Source organism: Carassius auratus, chromosome 48 (genome assembly GCF_003368295.1).
Source record: "Carassius auratus strain Wakin chromosome 48, ASM336829v1, whole genome shotgun sequence".
Lineage (NCBI taxonomy): Eukaryota > Metazoa > Chordata > Actinopteri > Cypriniformes > Cyprinidae > Carassius > Carassius auratus.
The window spans coordinates 10,155,135-10,174,131 of record NC_039290.1 but is presented as its reverse complement, the minus strand read 5'-3'; the positions used below and the strand labels follow the sequence as shown (position 1 = coordinate 10,174,131).

Sequence of the window (18,997 nt, the reverse complement as noted above, 5' to 3'; positions counted from 1 at the left end):
ACTGTGTCTGTAACACAGAGCAAAGTTTTGAGAATGTGAAATCCATTCAATAATTCAGTCATAATGCAGAGAAAATCTAACAGCAGTGAAGGTATGACACTCTAAATAATCACATACACACACACGCGCGCACACACGCACACACCTATGACCTGCTGTCTGTAAAACAGCGATGAGAAGCAAGCGCTGCCTCTTGGGTTTGTCAGTGCACTTAGAAACTCAGACTTGGTCCTTTGCACCATTCTGAGGATTCTTATTTTTTATTTTTTTGCAGGAGCTCTGTGCCACTGAACAATATGTTCAGGTTTGATTGCAATCATAATGCAAAAACTTTAATGCAAATAATGCATGAAATCATTATTTATAACAGAAGAAATATAAAAAATATACAAAAAGTACTCTTTAGAATGTATTAATATATATTCAAGTCCACTACTTAATATGAGTAAGCAATTATGTCTAAAAACAATAAGGGAATTCACAAGCCTCTCTATAGATTCCTATACTGGTAATAAGTGGTTGCACCATGCACTTACATGTTTTTCTTTCTTTGCTCTGACCAGGTGGCGCTAAAAAATCTTCAAAAAAAATGTATTTGAAAGGCCTAGTCTCTGGTTTAATCTGAAATACAACATTAATTCGAAAATAATTTAGAAAAATTAGAAAAAAAAATTATGTACTATTTTCTATGAGAAAATTTTTTCATAATTATTGCATAAATATGAATTAATACCTTAAAATTTTCTCAAAATACAAAAGAAAAAAGAAAAAATATTATTGAATAAAAATATATTCCACTGATTTTACTGGGGGGCAAAAAAGTTACATTTTAGGTGTCCGGTCACTTATGACCCCTGAAGACCCTGAGTGTGACTCCCAAATGAGGTCCGCACAGGGGTTAAACTGCCTTTTTTATGGTTGGAGATTAAATTTGAGCGTTTATCTTCAATAATAATAAACGTTATATTTGTCGATCATGCATAAATTAAAAACAGGCCTGATTTTTGCTCTCAAAGTCGTTGCATGGTTATATCTGACTATTTTCCAAATGCATTTATTAAAATCAGTTAGAATCTAGGATAAACATGGTTAAATACGACTAGCTAAATTCATTTAGGTAATGTATGAGATACTTATAAATGTAAAATACATAAACTTGGTTTTAAAACACATTTTGTTTATTATTAGTACTATTTCAGAAACTGGCCGGTTTCGTTTATGTATGACAAGAAAAATATGAATCACGTTCACTGTGAAATATAAAATTGAAATGCAATTTAAATACATAAATCTTAAATTTAAGCCTAAATGGTAATGAATACATGTAGGTTTGATCACTGCTTTCAAAAAAACTAAAATCACTGTCTAATATAGTTTCCCGTGTGCTTTTTATCCGCTCTTCTTCTATGTATTTTCTCCTTCAACTCATAGTTTAGTCTCGAGTGTCAGGAGTATCGAGCGTTCGCAATGACCCAATGCTTTCGAGATAACGCTGTTTGAGTTGGCTTGGTCTTTGTTACAGAAACTCTTATCTCGGGAATGTTGGGAAGTCAGGGTTAGACGTTAGAGATCACCAGCAGCTTCAGAACAGTATTCAAGAGACAGAAACACAGCGTGCCGTGGAGAAATGAACACGTTTGTCACTCAAGAACTCGAAAAGCCGTCAAAACTGGTTCATTTCAATAAAGCGTCTCAGTAGAAGAATCACTAAAATAGTGTTTTCCATCACCTTCCAGCTCGAAGTTATAAATATAAAACTCAGCAACAGGAATGTACAATTTTGTAGAGAAGAAATATTTTAAGCTAAACATGTTGTATATGGAGGTGGGACGTTACAGGGGGCTGTTTATTTGGGATGTGTGGTTTAATATACCTTGTACTGCCTTCCAGCGCTCTTTATTCACTTCTGAACCGCTGTGTTAAACTGCCTTGCTTTACTTTGAGACCTCTCAGGATTTTGTCCATCTTTTATAAGGTAGCATTTCAAGTTAGCCGTGAATGTGATCGTTTAGACTCTTCAGTTCTTTTGTCGACCTTTTTGTAATAAAAAGATGTATTCGTAAAGTTGTGCCATATAGATTCAACAATCCTTGTTATGAAAACACACACACACACACACACACTTCGAATCTGGATAACCGGAGACATTTTTAATCGTGAAAATTATAGGTAATGCATTCGTCACATACACGTTTTCAACGATACAAATAATAAATAAATAATTTAAAAGATCACCAGACTCTTCATTTCATTCTGTTACACATTCAGTTGTTTACAAAAGCTCTTCGTTGTTTAAAAAAACAAAAAATCAATACTTAAAATTTTAATATCTATAAAAGAGTTCGAGGGTCGTCTGACATTAATTCACATCATAGAAACAGTCATGGTTTATTCATCTGGTTTTCATGCTTTGATTTTTTTTTTTTTTTGTAGATCGGAGGTAAACAAGAAAAAAAAAACAGAGGAAAGATTTTTTAAGTTAAAAACACTTCAGTTCTGACATGAAAAAACAAGTCGAGTTGCACAGCAGTTCATCAAATCTGATACTTGAGCGTCCTGTGGAAACAGGAAACCGTCAAGATAATATTTGAAGAAAGAGTTCTACATGAAAACCTTTTCTGAATGTGAACTGTAGGAGATTCCTTCTGCAGGACTTCCAATAAACACACACGCAAACACGAGACGGCACGTTTCTTCAACGGACATGTCAAATTAATCCTGCCTGACTTTAATTTTTTCTTGACTTTCACACTTCTGATGGTGTGTCTAGAATCTCATTTCGATTATATTCTCATCTCAGCCGATCCATCTTCATAAAAACAAAATATTAAATGTTACACAAAAGCAAATGAGAGTGATTTCAGTTTGGCCTTGCCTCAAGCTCAAACGTTCAAAGCTGCTAGTTTGACCTCGAGATGATGTTGAGGTTTGGGATGAACTTGCATATAAAGTATGAAATGCAACAGGATTGATTTTATCGTTCAGAAATGTATTTGATCATGAAAAGCGGTGGAATTCATCCAAAACTAAAGGGGAGTTTGCTGTGGATTGTAAATGTCACCAGCACACACTTATGAAGATGCGTTTTGATTGGGACTAAAGCTCAAGTACACCATCAAGAGCGTCTCTACATATTCAAATAGTAACACTTTCAATCCTATCATTATTTGTTAATATTGCCATACCCTCTCTTCCTGTAATGTTACTTGGCATTAAATTGTTGCATTACCTATTGCAAGATTTTATAAAGAGTGCATTAACCACAAAAGTAGCCTTGATATTAGCCAACTGCTTGTGCAGTCTTGCTGAAATCACCTACAAGGCTTTTTATTTTCATGAAGGATTACAAAAACCAGGGAATAACACATTGACGCACGTCGCACAATACGAGTAACATGTATAGATAAAAAACAGGTTCAACTGTGAAGGGAAAAAGTTCTTAATGCTTGCTGAGGGATAGAGGTTACGTCCATTGTCGCCAATTGCTCATCTAAAACACTGAAGGTGTATTAGGATCATCATTATAAAATCTGTACACTGCTGCAAGTGTAACTCTCTTGTGTGTTCACACAGCTGGATGGCAATAATCTAAGAAATGACACTTGAGTTGAACCCACGGCCATAAAAACAGTATTAATGAACCATTTCACTCAGATTTTTTGTCGTTGGGGACAAACCCCTGATGATTATTTAGTTTTAATTTAGTTTGGGGTATGTGGGTGGAGAGAGGCTTTTTGCCCCCCAAAGGGAGGATGATGAAAAATATGCTTTGTTGCTACTGACAACCATTTCCTCCAATCATCAGACTTAATGAAACCGAGGTCTGGGCTTTGCCAAGTGATTATCAGGCTGCCATGCTAACTGCTTACCCCTCGTGTTCTTCAAAGAGGACGCTCCGCTCCAGTGCCCCACTGATTAATACAGTGATTAGGGAAGCAAAAGGTCACTGTTCCCTTCTACAGTTCATTAGGACCAAGAATGGGAAACGTCTTGCACTCCAAGTGTAAACAGCGCGAGGAGAACAAGAATTTGGCAAAAGCATATTAGCGAGAGGAGAATCTGTCAGTGCTGCACGTTGTGTTTCTCACTGACAGCTGGCCAGGTTTCAAAACAGATCTCATGCATATTAATGACGATGCAGATTACGCTTGATGAATCATTCATGAGGATGTGTGACCAAGAATCAAAATGCATAGGGAGCCAATTCTGGCATTCATGCTGAACATGCTAAAGAATATCAGTAGTAGTGCATTTGAGCCAGTTCAGATTGGTTCTTTTATTTGGAGCGTTTTCCTGTTGACTTCGTCTGATTGCTTTATAATGAATGGATCAAATGCCAACCGTCAGACCAGAGGAAGCCAGCATCGGGCTAAATCATTTGGACAGCTTGGAAAAAAAAGCTTTAGGGCTTTTTATGCATTTAGCATCATCATCATCATACCCTGGTTAAATTTCTCAAACCATCTCAGAAGCGGTTCCTTTGCTTAAGACCTTGGCTTTCCCTTCTCCCTCTGAAAGCAAGAGCATGAGTTATTTTCTGGGTAGAAACGCCGTCAGTCGCTGCTTCTTTATTGGTAGTATATGAATCTCCTGGGAGCTTACTTTCTTCAGTTTGATGCCTCTGTTTTTAGAGATCTTTTTGAGCGGGTCACTGGATTCTCCTCGCTGATCCCCCGGGACCCTGGGTAGTGTTGTGAAGCCCCCCTGACTGGCATCACGTTTAATGGAAAAGTTCTTTGTAGAAACGCCTGACAATCCTTTTAGCTTGCTGCAGAAAATGGCAGGCATGGCATCTTTGACCGACACAATGACTTTGGCTGTCTGCGATGTGCTGACGATCTCAATGTTGCCGCTTCCGGTGAGTGCAGAGTCATGTACCGCCCCAGACACTACGCTGCCATGACCGCTGTCTACCACCCACTTGTGCTGTCTGCTGAACTCTAGAGATGCTAAACCACTTAGCAGCTTGGTGTCTAGTTTTGGTGTGCAGTCTACTGGCCGTAGAACCCCAAGAGCCAAAGGCCCACTGCTAACATTGTCCCCCATGTGGCACACTCTCTCCCGCTCCGGAGCCAATGGCCCATACATGCTACAAGTCTTGATGCATTTCTTTCTTGTACTAGGTATAGACAAATCCAGGACACTGTCCTGCTGAAATGGCTGGATCCCTTGTGGCACATCAACATGCATTGAAGGTTGAGGTGTCCTTATGGATAAATCCAGCACTTCTCCGTCTGTCACTACTGGGGATGAGCAATAGCGAGGAGACTGTTGGACTACTACCATTTCCTTGCTGGTAAATGTCAATTGAGGGGAGACGTCACTAAGTGAAGTCTGGGTGCTTTTGCTAGAAGTACAAGTGGGTTTAGGACAGTCTACATCTATCTTGGAGTTCTTGCACATGGAGACCGGGACAGGGATTGGCACTGGGATTGGAAGAGGCATTGGAAGTGGGATTACAACAGGGTAAGGGACTAGCAAGGTGGCTGGTGGCACAAGAGAGGCTAGTGGAGAGCTGTAGGGCTGCGAGAGAGGCGAAGGAGGAAGAAATGCAGAGGCAAGGTCGACCTGCGGAGAAGATGCTAGGTGACAAGTTGGAGAAGAGTTTCCTTGGCCAGGGAAGAGGTCCTGCAAGATTGCTGCAAGGTTAGGGTTCTGATGAAGAGTCAGTAGACTAGTATCAAACACTGGACTTGTGCCTTTCTGGTCCAGGATTGGAGGTGCTCCGAGAGCAAGAGAAGGGTTCTGGCACTGGATGCCGTTCTGTAGTGGCAAGGCAGGACAAGTTGCTGATTGTTGAAGCAACTGAGGATTCAAGTGTTGGAGGACTTGTTGTTCCAAGACCAGAGGTAGGGACACAGGACCCTGACTAGTCATCAGATATGAAGTAGTCCCTGATTGTCCAACTTGCGGGGCAGCTGGGCCAGCAAGGATTGGCAACACCACTGGACTCTCCCCCAAGCATATTGGCTGAAGTACAGTTGTAGCAACCTTCAGGGCAACACCATTGGGAGACTCAGCAGCTGGGGTCACCACCGGGGTGGCTTGTATCGCTAGCAGGGGTGACAGGGATCGCTTTGTGATAGTTGGGGAGCTGACATTCCACGTCTCAGTTGGAATAATTGAAGTGGCGTCCCCTTCGAGTTTCCCAACTGCATCAGTGGCAGTGGCTCCACCATTGCAGGCCTCTTCCTGAGAGTTTGCCATGTCTACGGCTACAGAATCTTTGTATGGCTCTTCCATCATGTGTTGATCACTGTCTTGACATCTGTTTCAGGTGCTGTAAGTAGAGGATTTCATGGTTTTCTTCAGAATGGATGCAAGCACAAACCCTAGGATCAAATGGGAGAAGTTGATTAGTAGCTGGCAAGAAATGTGTCGACGTATACCACAATAGTCAGCATAGTAATGGTTAGTAACCATTTATAATGGGTTATATCCTTACCTGTCCTCTATAACTTAATACCCAAAGCTAACAAGGCTCCAAGGAGGCATTTGTTTCCTTTACCGCTAAAAGTTCAACCATCTGTTTTTGTCCTCCGAGAGCAGTAAGCTTTCAGAATGATGTCATGACACGAGAGTGGAATCACAGACACAAACACAGAATTATGGGAGACACCAGAAGAGAGTTTAGAGAGACTGGGAGCCTTTCACACAGAGGGACTGCTTTGCTGGCTTGGGAGGGGAGCAAAGAGAGCACGGGGGTGGATTTGATGAAATTACGTCGCAGAGTGCCTGGGTTTATTTGTTTATGAGCTAGCGTTAGTGTGGAGTTTATTACACAAATTGCTGCCAAGACTATGAAGTGAACCTCCCTCTGGCAAACACACAGAGAGTGAATGAATGCCAAAGAGACAGAAAGGAGGAAAGAGGGAGTACCTTGAAGAAGAGAGAAATAAAAAGAGGGAGGGAGGAACGAAAAAGCAAAACAAAGTGAGGGGGAAAAAAAGATCAGGGCATGCAAAAATGGAGGAATCTTTCAAAGCGGCAATTTTTGGTCTGCGTTAAGCACCCATTAAACATTGCAACATTTTTTGGCATGCTAATAGGATGACCGGAGCACGTGCAACAACCACAAATTACACTAAAACGAACTTTTGCATGTCTCTTTTCACTACCACAAACATTTCATCAATGATTTTATCTGAAACATTAAAAAAATGTACTCGTTTCCTCCGTCAGTAAATCATACAAAAAAATAAATGCAGTGCTGATGAAGGTTGGGTGGCAGGCTCATGCTAGCACTGCGAGAACTGCCTTATCTGCGTTTTTTCAGGCAAGCTGCAAAACAAAAGAAAGCTGCCAACTGAATTAGGACCATTGTGTCCCAGGGTGAATTTCAGAACCACTTCTAAAGCACTGAATTTCCATTGCCAAAACTGATGGAAGGACAGTGGAAAAAGTCAGATAAGGAAGCAAGATGACCTCGACACATCTGCTCCTCTGTGATTACTCAGTGACGGGGTTTCTCACCGATTCTAAATCAACCCTCAACCGACGGGTGCTGGGGTTTAAAAACGATCCCAGATCAGACCACTCCAAATAGTCACACGTGTTTTCTATACCGTCTTGCAGGACTTTTATGTCTCGAATTATGTTGTGAAGCATAACCTAACCTAACATAACCATAGGTTAAATAAACTGTCTGTTAATCCAGTGTCTAGATGAACCTCTGAACATTTACATTCAAACTTAACTTTATCACCTTTAGTGTCCTTGCTGCAACCCTGCATCAAGTAACATTACACGTCTGAGGTGCATTTTCCCCATTAGTCTTTGCACAAACATGACTTTAATTTAAAATTAGTCTTAGCCTCCACATTCTCTATGCCAAAGACGCAGAGCGACATAACTTGGCTCGAAATGGTGCGTTTGTTGAAGTCTTTGGAAGACAAACACATGCTTCAAATGCTACACAAATACAATCTGAGAGGAACAGCCAAAAACTTTGAAATAAATCCTAAGCTGGGATAAAAGTCGATAAATTACACTCTAGCATTGGAAAGCCAACAAGGTGGGTCGCCAAACCCTCGGTATGATTTGTTTCTGAGATACTTCACCCCAGATGGGTTTTCTGTGGGCTGAAAGATTTCTGCAGCGTGAGACAGTTAATGCAAACAGCCATACAGAAGCACGAGCTTGTGCGTTCACAGCAGCAGGTGAGATCGGTTAGATCTCGACACTAAATCAGAGCTAAAAACATCACAGATAAACATCACCATCTGCTGTTGCCGCATCGCAAATATATGCATCAACAAAACAGAAAAAAGTGATCTCATATGATTCAGTTTGCCCACTAATTAGAGCTAAATTATGATGTTGTGATGCTTTAAAAGGTGAAACCCATCAAGAAATGTCTGGGTCAAACTTTACATTTACAATTTTATTAAGTCTATATATAATTTGCTCACACCTAAGAAGAATATTCTAGAGTATGACTAACTTTATCTGTCACTACAAAAGCACATGGCTGGCACATAGCAAAAAGGACAGAAACAGAAGTGAAAACTGCTATTGCAATGATAGTGTTTACTGAAAGTGTTTCATACTGATAACATTAAAATTAAATAAAACATTTAAATGATAGCCTGGAATAATTGATTTATAATATTTAAATATTCAATAAAAGATGCCACCATTGATTTAAATGGGACACGGCGTTAGACAAATGCAAATAATTGGTGTGATAAACAACTTTAGTGATAAACTGTAGATTTTATGTTTGATTGCACATAAGAAAGCCAATCGTCCCTCCATCTGATACACTTACTGGCTTGATATGATAACATGGCTTCATCTAGAAGAATCTATCCAGGATTTGTCTTCATCTACGTTCTTTTATCAGATAATAGAGCACAAATCCCATGCAGGGCAAACTCCATTCTATCCATTCTACAGCTGGAAATTGGAACAGATGGAACAATTTAGCAACAATCTTCTATTCCATCCACAGGCATTGTTGTCATGCCAACCGCAGGGCTAATAAATCCATCTCCTGTGTAGCGTGCTGAAGCTGCCGCACCATTGAGATGGAGCCTAGAAACAATTCTCCAATCCACCTCCACCCTGATCTCACGTACAACCCAGTTTTCTTTTCTCAGTGTCGTCGATCTGGTAATGATGTTAACACGGTTAGGTTTCCACTAGCTTAACAAGTCTCTTGGCAAAATCACAAAATGAGTCCGTCATGATGGATTTTTGTTGTAGACTAGAGTTTGTTTGACTTCAGTTTGGTTTTCCCACCAAAAAGATTAGATATGATTGATCAAATAGTTTTGCTCATCAACTGATTTGCATTTTTATTGGTTCCTGAAGTGTTCTGATTGAACTTGGACCAGTCTTAAAATTCAGTCATTAATTTTTTCTGCAAGATCAGTCATAACTTTTTGAAGTCAGTTGCATAAAAAATGTTGATTGGTCTAAATTGAATCATAATAGAATGATTAGCACCCGGTTAACTGATAGTTCACCTAAAAAATGTATTAGATGTTTATCTGCTTACCCCCAGGGCATCCAAGATGTAGATGACTTGGTTTCTTCATTAGAACACAAACCAGGATTTTTAACTTAAACCATTGCAGTCCATCGGTCTTATATTGGAAGTGGATGGGGATCACAGCTAAAACATACAATAAAAGTAAAAAAAAATATATATATATACACAAACAAAACCAAATTAAACCCTGTGGCTTATGGCAATACATTGATGTGTAAAGACACAAAACGATCAGTCTGTGCAAGAAACTGAACAGTATTTATATAGCTGTTTACCTTTCAGACAGAAGAGAGTTTAAAAGAGCAGTGTTTGTGTGTAGTGTGCTCTGTTAATGCACACTGACAGACATCTCTGACAAAACTACTCTTATTTAAAGCCATTAGAAGTGGTGTAAAAATCTCCTGAGAGCTGTATTTAGGATTCAGAGTCATGGATGGGCCTAAATTAAATGCTTTTTAAATCTGCACCAGTTCAAGGTGCAAACAGGGTACAAAACAGATCTTTGGCACAGTGGGAGACAGAAAATAGCTAGGCAACATGGAAAATGTAATGCTTTAAAGCACACACAAACACTGAATTTAATTAAATGGTGTTTACACAAGGACCTGACCCCAGGTCAGCTATTCTGAGCATGCATTACAGCAACAAAGCTTCCTCCCCTGTACTGATTATGTACAAATGAAACACATTCATTGTTTTACAACTTTATACCAATCAGCCATGCATCAGACATTTCTTTTTTTTTTTTAAATGGCCCTAGTGGAAAAAAAATATATATGACATATATAACAAATATATATATATATAAAGAAATATAATTTTGTGTGTATAGTTATTTATAAACACTTGGATATAATTTTATATTAATTACGGTATCTCAGATTTAACATTTATCAGTTTGTAAATGGAATTAAAAACCCAAATTTACATAAATATATAAATGTCAATGAAAAATACTTATTTTGAATATAATTAAAATAGATACATATTGAAACAAATGTATATTTTATTTTAAATATATACCTGAACCCATAAGTTCAATGTAATTAAAGATTAACCATTTGTGATTCTTGTCCACCTTTCATTTTTAAACAACTTTGTGCCAATTCTAAAAAGGTGCCTTGCTTTGTTTATTGGCTAGCTGTTAGCTTAAAATCAGAATGAGCTTAACAGTAACCTATAGGCAGCAGTGCAGCTCTTTAGTTTTGAGAACAAACAGGACGCAAACAGTGTCTTTTATCGAATCTAGAAGCAGACACTGCAGGGCGTTGACTGCAAACATTCAGTCTGTCTCCAGCTCAGCACTGTATTGGTTCTCGGGTGATAACTGGACCCATAACACCTGCTGGTTCTGCCCACTTCAAGGTCATCGCTGGGCCCAGAGCACAGCTGTCCTGTGAATCTTATCAGGGCATGAATGGTGCATTTGTGCATCTGCATGGGACGGCCCGGCACAGCCTGTGTGGGGGGTACAAACATGCACACAGGCCAACAGTCGTACAGATGATGCTTCAAACATCACACATACAGACAAGAGATTATGGCAACAGCATAAAGACTTCAGGTTCACTATTACTGAAGACCAACAAACTCCAGAATCAACACTAAAAACACTACAACTATTAGTAGGGGTGTAAAGATCATAGACAGTAAAAGAAATGGACACAGCGACCCCATTGGAACTCAATTGAGACAAATGAAGCCCAGTTTTAGCGTTTTTTAGCACTTCCGTTTCTGCCGCGCAGACTCAAACGAAGCTTGACGACGTCAGCAACCTGTCTGACAGATGTAAATCTTCTAGTAGCTGTGCGTGCAAACTGCCATCGTTAATCTTGCAGAGACGGCGAGCTTGAGCGGGGAGTTCTTTGTCGTGAGTGAGCAGGAGTAAGTATTCTGATTAATTATTTTGTATAGTATTTTAAAATGTAACGCCAGTACGCCATATTAAGTTAATTTCCTGCGAGCTTCTCCTCCTGTCTGTACGGTAATGCGACAGAGAGCCGAGTGGTTATGACGCAATCGTTAGCCTATTTTTTACAAAAACTGTTTATACGGGGCCATAATGTAACATAGAAGGTAATGGAGACCTTTATACATTGTCGTGTATCTTTAGAAATAAATAATGGACAAACGGAGTCTTTAAACGCCTCAGATGTAAAGTTATTCGCTGTCAAAGTGACGCCAAAATGATTGGGAGTCAATGGGAATGCTAACGCAAGTGAAGTTCTGCTAAAAGATGGCAGCCCCCACCCGACTTCAACTTCCGGTCGAGTTCCTTGCCCCTTGGTAAAGATTCACTGTCTTTCAGCTTAAGGCGTTTCCTTGGTTACCGCTGTAAACAAAGCGCTTGTGAACACCGCAGCAGGTGGAGCTTAAGGCGTTTCCTTGGTTACCGCTGTAAACAAAGCGCTTGTGAACACAGCAGCAGGTGGAGCTTAAGGCGTTTCCTTGGTTACCGCTGTAAACAAAGCGCTTGTGAACACCGCGGCAGATGGAGCTTAAGGCGTTTCCTTGGTTACCGCTGTAAACAAAGCGCTTGTGAACACAGCAGCAGGTGGAGCTTAAGGCGTTTCCTTGGTTACCGCTGTAAACAAAGCGCTTGTGAACACCGCAGCAGGTGGAGCTTAAGACGTTTCCTTGGTTACCGCTGTAAACAAAGCGCTTGTGAACACAGCAGCAGGTGGAGCTTAAGGCGTTTCCTTGGTTACCGCTGTAAACAAAGCGCTTGTGAACACCGCAGCAGGTGGATTTTAAGGCGTTTCCTTGGTTACCGCTGTAAACAAAGCGCTTGTGAACACCGCAGCAGGTGGATTTTAAGGCGTTTCCTTGGTTACCGCTGTAAACAAAGCGCTTGTGAACACAGCAGCAGGTGGAGCTTAAGGCGTTTCCTTGGTTACCGCTGTAAACAAAGCGCTTGTGAACACCGCAGCAGGTGGAGCTTAAGGCGTTTCCTTGGTTACCGCTGTAAACCTCTCTTTGTGGCTGCAGGGATGTTATAGGGTGGTTGCCAGGTGCGTTGCTAGGGTTTCCTGAGAGACTGCAGACTAGTTATGCAGTTGTTAAAGTGTTTGGATAATTTTAGGGTGCTGCTGAGTGGTTGCTAGGGTCTTCTAAGACTTTCCTATGTGGATACTCAGACGTTTTTAAAATGTTGCTATGCGACTACAAATATGTTTCGGTGGGTTGCTAGGGTTTTCTGGGAGGCTGCAACTTTGTTTAGTGTTAAAAGTGTTGCTAGGGTGTACTGAGTGGTTCTCAGCATGTTGCTATGTGATTGCTAGGCTGTTGTATAGTGGTTGCTAAGGGCATTGCTATCTGGTTGCTAAATGGTGTGTAACGTTATCTGGGTTGTTTTCTATGTGGATACTAAAAAGGTGCCATCGTAGCTGGTTGCTAGCGTTTTCTGCAAATGTGTTGCTAAGGTCTTCTGGGTAGTTGCTAGGGTGTTCTTTGTTTTCACTCACAAGATATGACTCGCCCCTTCTTCGATGTAATAAACACATTTTATTAAGCATTTAAAGGTATAATTACATTTGACAAATTACTGATCTTACTTCAGCACACATAAAACACATAAAACCCCAAACTGGTCTGAGATCAGTGGTTTACAGCTCTGGGACGCCCCACCAGTGGACTGTGGTGGCAGATGCTATAAATAGGCTCCATCGGTGGGGCGTTTAAATTAAATATGAGGTAACATGATCTGTGTAGGGCAGACAGCAGCTCATCCTATCCATTCGTTATCATTAACAGCTAAATGGCTCTCATGCGTGGTAACTTCAGCTTACTGTTATGACAACATACAGGAAACAATGAGACAATCTCATGAGCACCTACTCGACCGAAAACATGAAACGGACATGACAGGAGATTCTAATCTAATGAGTACAGTGCAATCAAACACTTCTGTACTGCATCACCTGCTGGAACGAGGTGTTGGGTGACAGCAGATGAAAACTGTCCTGGGAAGTTACGTTCTGGATCTCAGAGTAAAGTCAACTACATACTAGAGAGATCTATGTTTGACAGATGCATACAATTAGTGTATAAAAAACACCGCTATAGCAAGACCTCAGAAACCATCCAGAAGACCTCAGCAACTGCACAATAATGACCTAGCAACTTCTCGGATATTAGTTACTTTGCAGTAACATGCTTAAAACACTCTGAACACCAGCAGCACATGACAGGTACTCCTGAAAAGGATTAGCACATTTGAACAAAACCGGTAAGAGTGATCAACACCTAAATACAATACCATAAACTAGCCAGCTCGGCATTAACACTGCAATTCAATCCGAAGCACAATCTAACAAGAAAAATTAGATTATGAAGAGGTTGTTAAATTGGCCGTTTTTGCATGAAATGCAATGTTTAAATAGATGATTGTTTGTCTGAACATTTGCGTCGTGACTCTGTGCATCATCTGTGGTTGTTCACCCCCCCAAAATGCAACAACATTCTTTCACACACACACACACACACACACACACACACACACACACACACACACACGTGATCTATCTCCTTCTGCATTTTAAAAGCACAACCCAAAAGACGAGAGGACAGTAAGTCTGACGCCGTCAATGCAGGACATTCCTGAGTTAACTGTCCTGTGGCTTAAGGCCTAAAATAAGATTAGGCAGCTACTCGGAAATCACACAGATTTTCTAAACCTAGAATCCATTCTCTGGAAGTGTCCACTATGGTTTTACAAAAAAACACACATAAAAAGAAAGTACAGCTTAAAAAAACTGACCTTTTGACAATACACACATTACTAAATTTAACTTAATTGTATGTAGCCGGTAAAATGGTTGTGAATATATTGTGAATATTCTGTATGCATATATAAATGTTGAAAAACATTTTCTTAGTATTTTGAAAATTATAAAAAATAGTATTAACAAATAATGTCTTTATGATGTACAATTTATAATATTAATGCACACAACCGAAAATCCTGGCAACCAATCTCTCAGAAGATCTTATTAACTTAATTGCAGTATGTTTAAAGAAAATAATCAGCAAGTTATTGCTGAAAAATATAGCAAAATATGAAAGTGTAAAAAAAAGTTACATAAGTTTATGTTTACTTTAAAGGAAACATACAATACTAAAAAAAACTGCTTAAATAGTCATCAAATCAAAGCCATGTTTAAAGATATGTTCCAAATTTGAAGTTGATATTACAAAAAAGTGGAGATACCTATAAGATGTTGTTTAGGTGCTATACCAAAAATAGCCACTAGTTGATAGCCAAACTAGATTTTTTTTTAATGCAATTCGTCACAAATGCATAGATATGTCAAAATATTACTAAAATAGTCACCGTATACGGAACCTTGAGACTCAGACCTTTCCAATAATATGTGATTTGTCAAGATTAGAAAAGATTTCAATGATAAAATATTGTAGTAGATTTATCCACTAGTAAAAAATTGTATGAAAAAATCCCCACTAAGAGGAGGAGCCTGCTGAAAGGATTTAAAGTATGGTAAAACAATGTCCGATTCCGCTCGCATGTTTCTTTTATAAAATTTTTGCCGACATAAAAAATAAGTTACAAAATGCAACAGGGTCCAATGTCCAATTTCAGTTTTCACAGGATGAATTTTTCAAGTTTCAGCTTTCGAATGATAACTAATTTAGGATGATTACTAAAATATGCGAGGGGTAAAGGCAATAATAAAAGAGCCCCATAACATGCATATATCGTCTTTCTAATGTACACTTTTCTTATATTATTGCATGCTAAATGGTTGACTATAGGGAAGTGGTTGTTGACTGGTGCTAATGTGTGAATACTAATGCGCTAACGATTGCCGTTCAGGCCAATTTAATGAACTGACGATGGCTGGTCGTCCTGAACGTGTGTGTGCAAAGGTCAAGAAAACCCAGCCTCAGTTTAACCCCCAAAGCTTTCAATCCTGCAAACGTGACCTAATGCTTTCAGAAGTGCACGTGAGTCCGTGAGGAAGCATTGATTAACTCAATTGACGGAACAGTTACCAAGGACATAAACAATTCTACAGTTGCCACGGACACCATCCAGCTCCATTATGATGTCACAGCCTCATCAAGAATGCAGTTACAATCCCATGTACAGCATTACCAGAGTCTGGAACATCATAATCATGTCTTTGCATCGGTGTTTCAGCATTTTTACGCTTTTCAGGAAGCTTCACTGTGCTGTTGTTGATTTGATGTACATTGCACTTATATTAGAACTAGTAAACGTGTTTGTAAGATGCTCTCATATTGAGAAAAAGACACAATGGGATTTAATTTTCTGAAATCATGTCCAATGCATCTAAACTCAATTATACAGTGTTTAAAGTCAAAAGCATTTCTGTAGCCTCTCTCCTCAATGCTGCTGCACAAAATGTCAGAACGATTTTAAAAATGTCAGATTAAGAGTTCCTACCATCACCACAACTAATTATTCAAATATCCCCCACTAGGGACCTCTTGTGTTACCCATAAGCTATTTGGAAACATATCTGACCCCACAATTCCCAAGGCGCACACGTTAAAGGAACAGTACACCAAAAATTACAAATCTAATTTACAGAATAATTGAGAATTATGGCAGTTCCTCACACAAAACTATTCCGAAAGGGCAGAAGGATATTATTATAATTTATAAAGTTATATTTTTTTTTTTTTACCCTCATCGGGTTTAGTCCCCATCCACTTGCATTGTATGAAACAGATTGCCAATGATATTGGGCTAAATTTGTTTTTGCGTCATTAAATACAGTAAATTCACGATGTTTTAACATCGTAAGGGTGAGTAAACACGGACTAAATTAGCATTTTTAGGTGATCTGTCCCTTTAAGACCAACATAATTTCTGTTATTTCAACAATGCATCAATCAGAGACGCTTAAATCTTTATCCACGTCATTTTTTTGCCTACTACCCGGACTAATTGTTTAAGTACAAGAATATATAATGTCCTTAAGAGGTTGAATACGATCTGTGGTTTGCGAATCCCTTTAAATCCACGAGAGCTGCACCTGTGCACCCGCCCGACGGGTTTACTGTGGGGTGTGATGTCTGTTTCTGTATCCTACGACACCCTGTTATTGGATACACATTATATACTGTACTATTATAGCACTATATAACGTTATACAGGGAATAAATCAATGTAGTCCTGTGCCAATGCATGAAACGATCTCTAAAACCCATCACTGACAATCACGCGCACGTTAATGAAAGGCGAGCACGCGTTACCTGGGAATGAACACAAAGTCGTCCCGGAGTCCGGCGTTATTCCTGGATTTTCCTCGGTTTTCTTGCTGGCCAGTCGCTCGGTCGCTGTCATTAAGCACTCGTCGGTTTCCTATGGGAGGGTTTGTCTGCTCGTGTGTCTCATATGAGACGCGAACTATCCGCTATGTGTGTCGGTTTACGGTGGCGGACGCAGGCCTGTGTCGAGCGATTCAGCGTTTCACCGTAAAGCGCGACGGATGTGTGTCGGTGTGACGCTTGTCTGTGGCCGTACAGACGCTCTGATCCTCTCTCTCTCACACACACAGTCTCTCTCTCTCTCTGTCTCTCTCTCTCTCTCTCTCTCCGCCAATAGCATCCAAACCGCATCATCCTAATGTATAATAATACATTATTATTCATTGCATTTCCCTTACTACAGTTACTGTAGGTGTGCTGTGTTACAGTGACGATAAAAGCATGGCATTTTTGAATATACCATGGTATTACCCTGATTCAAGGTATCTGTCCAAAACAGATCATAATGCATGTACAAAAACGTGGTATTACACTGACGAATGAACACAAAACATGGTGTTACCGTGGTGCATATGAAAACATGGTGTTAAGGCATGATGCACATGCAAAGAAAAATAAAACATGGTATTTTCATAGCATGACCAGAATGAAAAACACTGTATCAGCATGATGCATGTGCAAAACACATTATTATCATGGTAACGTTTTAAAACACATAAAAATGTGGTATTACTATGATGCATGTTTAAATATATATATATTATTATCATAGCGTTGGTAGTGCATGCATGTGCATGTATTGCCATCTTAACATGTCCAAAAACATGGGATTACAACATGGTTTATATATATGCATCATAGTACTACATGTCACCATGGTAATGTTTTTTGCACATGCATCATAGTGATATGTTTTAGGGCATGTGCTATGACTATACAACTTTTTTATGTACATACATGCATCATATCAGTAGCATGCTTTTGAACATGTTACTATGATAATACTATGGATTGTTTGCACATGCATTGAGCAACATCCAGTATTCCTACAGTAACATGCAAAAACATGGTATGGCCATGATGCATGTCACACATTGAGATATTAATGGTAATTTTTGTGGTTGTAGACATTAGAAAGCATTGCTTTTCAAGTCGAGTTAATTGTTTTCAGCTGAAATCCCTTTCACTGCACATTGGTAACCAATACTGAATTCTGATAAGAAGCAGCTTTTTTGTGTTGTATTTTAACCTTTCTGGTTTTGTTGACAGTGGCACAGTTTTACTACGGTAGCTTAAAGCAGCCGTGTCACAAGTGCAAGTGAAGCAGGCTGATGAAGATGATGACACGGCTGAGGTTTGGCTTCCCGAGGCTGATGCAGGATTAGTTTTCATTGACGGCTCGGTCAGAAGCGGGGGGTGTTTCTGCTCCCAGGAGACCCTGTATGTGCCGCGGGTCACGCCTGCAGGCCTGGATCTGCTGGAGGGGGGGTTTAATGGGTCTAAATGACCCGCCAGCCGCTGAGTCACTTCCCCAACCTTCTGTTCCTCTCGCAGGACTGGCTGGGAATTAGCTGTTCACTTACTAGCGACAAAACCTTCACAAAACAGCATTTATGTCTGGATATATCCAGGGGTTATTATATGTGGAAATAAATGCATGAATTCACGTTTATAATATATATTTATATTTTATATACACCTACTGTCCTCAAATAGCACAAATCCTACAGCTGAAATTATATTAATAAATAAAAATAAATTAAATAAAATAGATAGTATGCCTACAGTCTAAGCTATATTTATATTTAAAAAGTATCTCAGCTATAGGTGTGTTATTTATTAATTGATTTGTTGTTATTTAATTAATTTGTATTCATTTTATGTATAAAAACCTTTGTAGGTGTGCTATTTATTTATGTAATATATTTTTATTCACTTTATTTATAAACAATATCAGCTGCAGCTATGTTATTTATTTAATTTTAGGTTTTTTTTTGTTCATTTATTTGATTTATATTCGTTTTATTTATAAACAATCTCAGCTGTAGGTGTGCTATTTATTTATTTAGTTTGTTTTTTATCTGATTTATTTTCATTTTATTTATAAAAAAAAATGCAGCTTTGTGCTATTTATTTATTGTCATATAATATACTTGTATTCATTTTATTTATAAACAATATCTGCTGCAGCTGTGTTATTTGTTTAGTTTTTTTTGCTTGTTTATCTGATTTATTTAAATTTTA

At 39.2% G+C, this 18,997-nt stretch overlaps 1 protein-coding gene across 2 annotated transcripts; it reads right to left on the bottom strand.

Moving 5' to 3' along the window:
* Window positions 1-3,058: 3,058 nt before the first annotated feature.
* LOC113065827 (retinoic acid-induced protein 2-like) lies at window positions 3,059-17,046 on the bottom strand. 2 transcript variants are annotated; one of them, XM_026237359.1, is made up of 3 exons: window positions 16,739-17,046; window positions 9,503-9,619; window positions 3,059-6,332 (listed from the first exon to the last, which is right to left on the bottom strand). In XM_026237359.1, exon 3 carries the CDS (start codon window positions 6,244-6,246, stop codon window positions 4,531-4,533), a length of 1,716 nt encoding a protein of 571 aa, XP_026093144.1. In that variant the 5' UTR covers window positions 6,247-6,332; window positions 9,503-9,619; window positions 16,739-17,046; the 3' UTR covers window positions 3,059-4,530. The 2 variants fall into 2 exon arrangements, with proteins under 2 accessions (XP_026093144.1, XP_026093143.1); XM_026237358.1 differs by lacking the exon at window positions 9,503-9,619.
* Window positions 17,047-18,997: the final 1,951 nt, after the last annotated feature.

Excerpts from the sequence above, each read along its gene's own strand:
- LOC113065827 (XM_026237359.1), bottom strand. The coding sequence starts at position 6,246 with ATGATGGAAGAGCCATACAAAGATTCTGTAGCCGTAGACATGGCAAAC.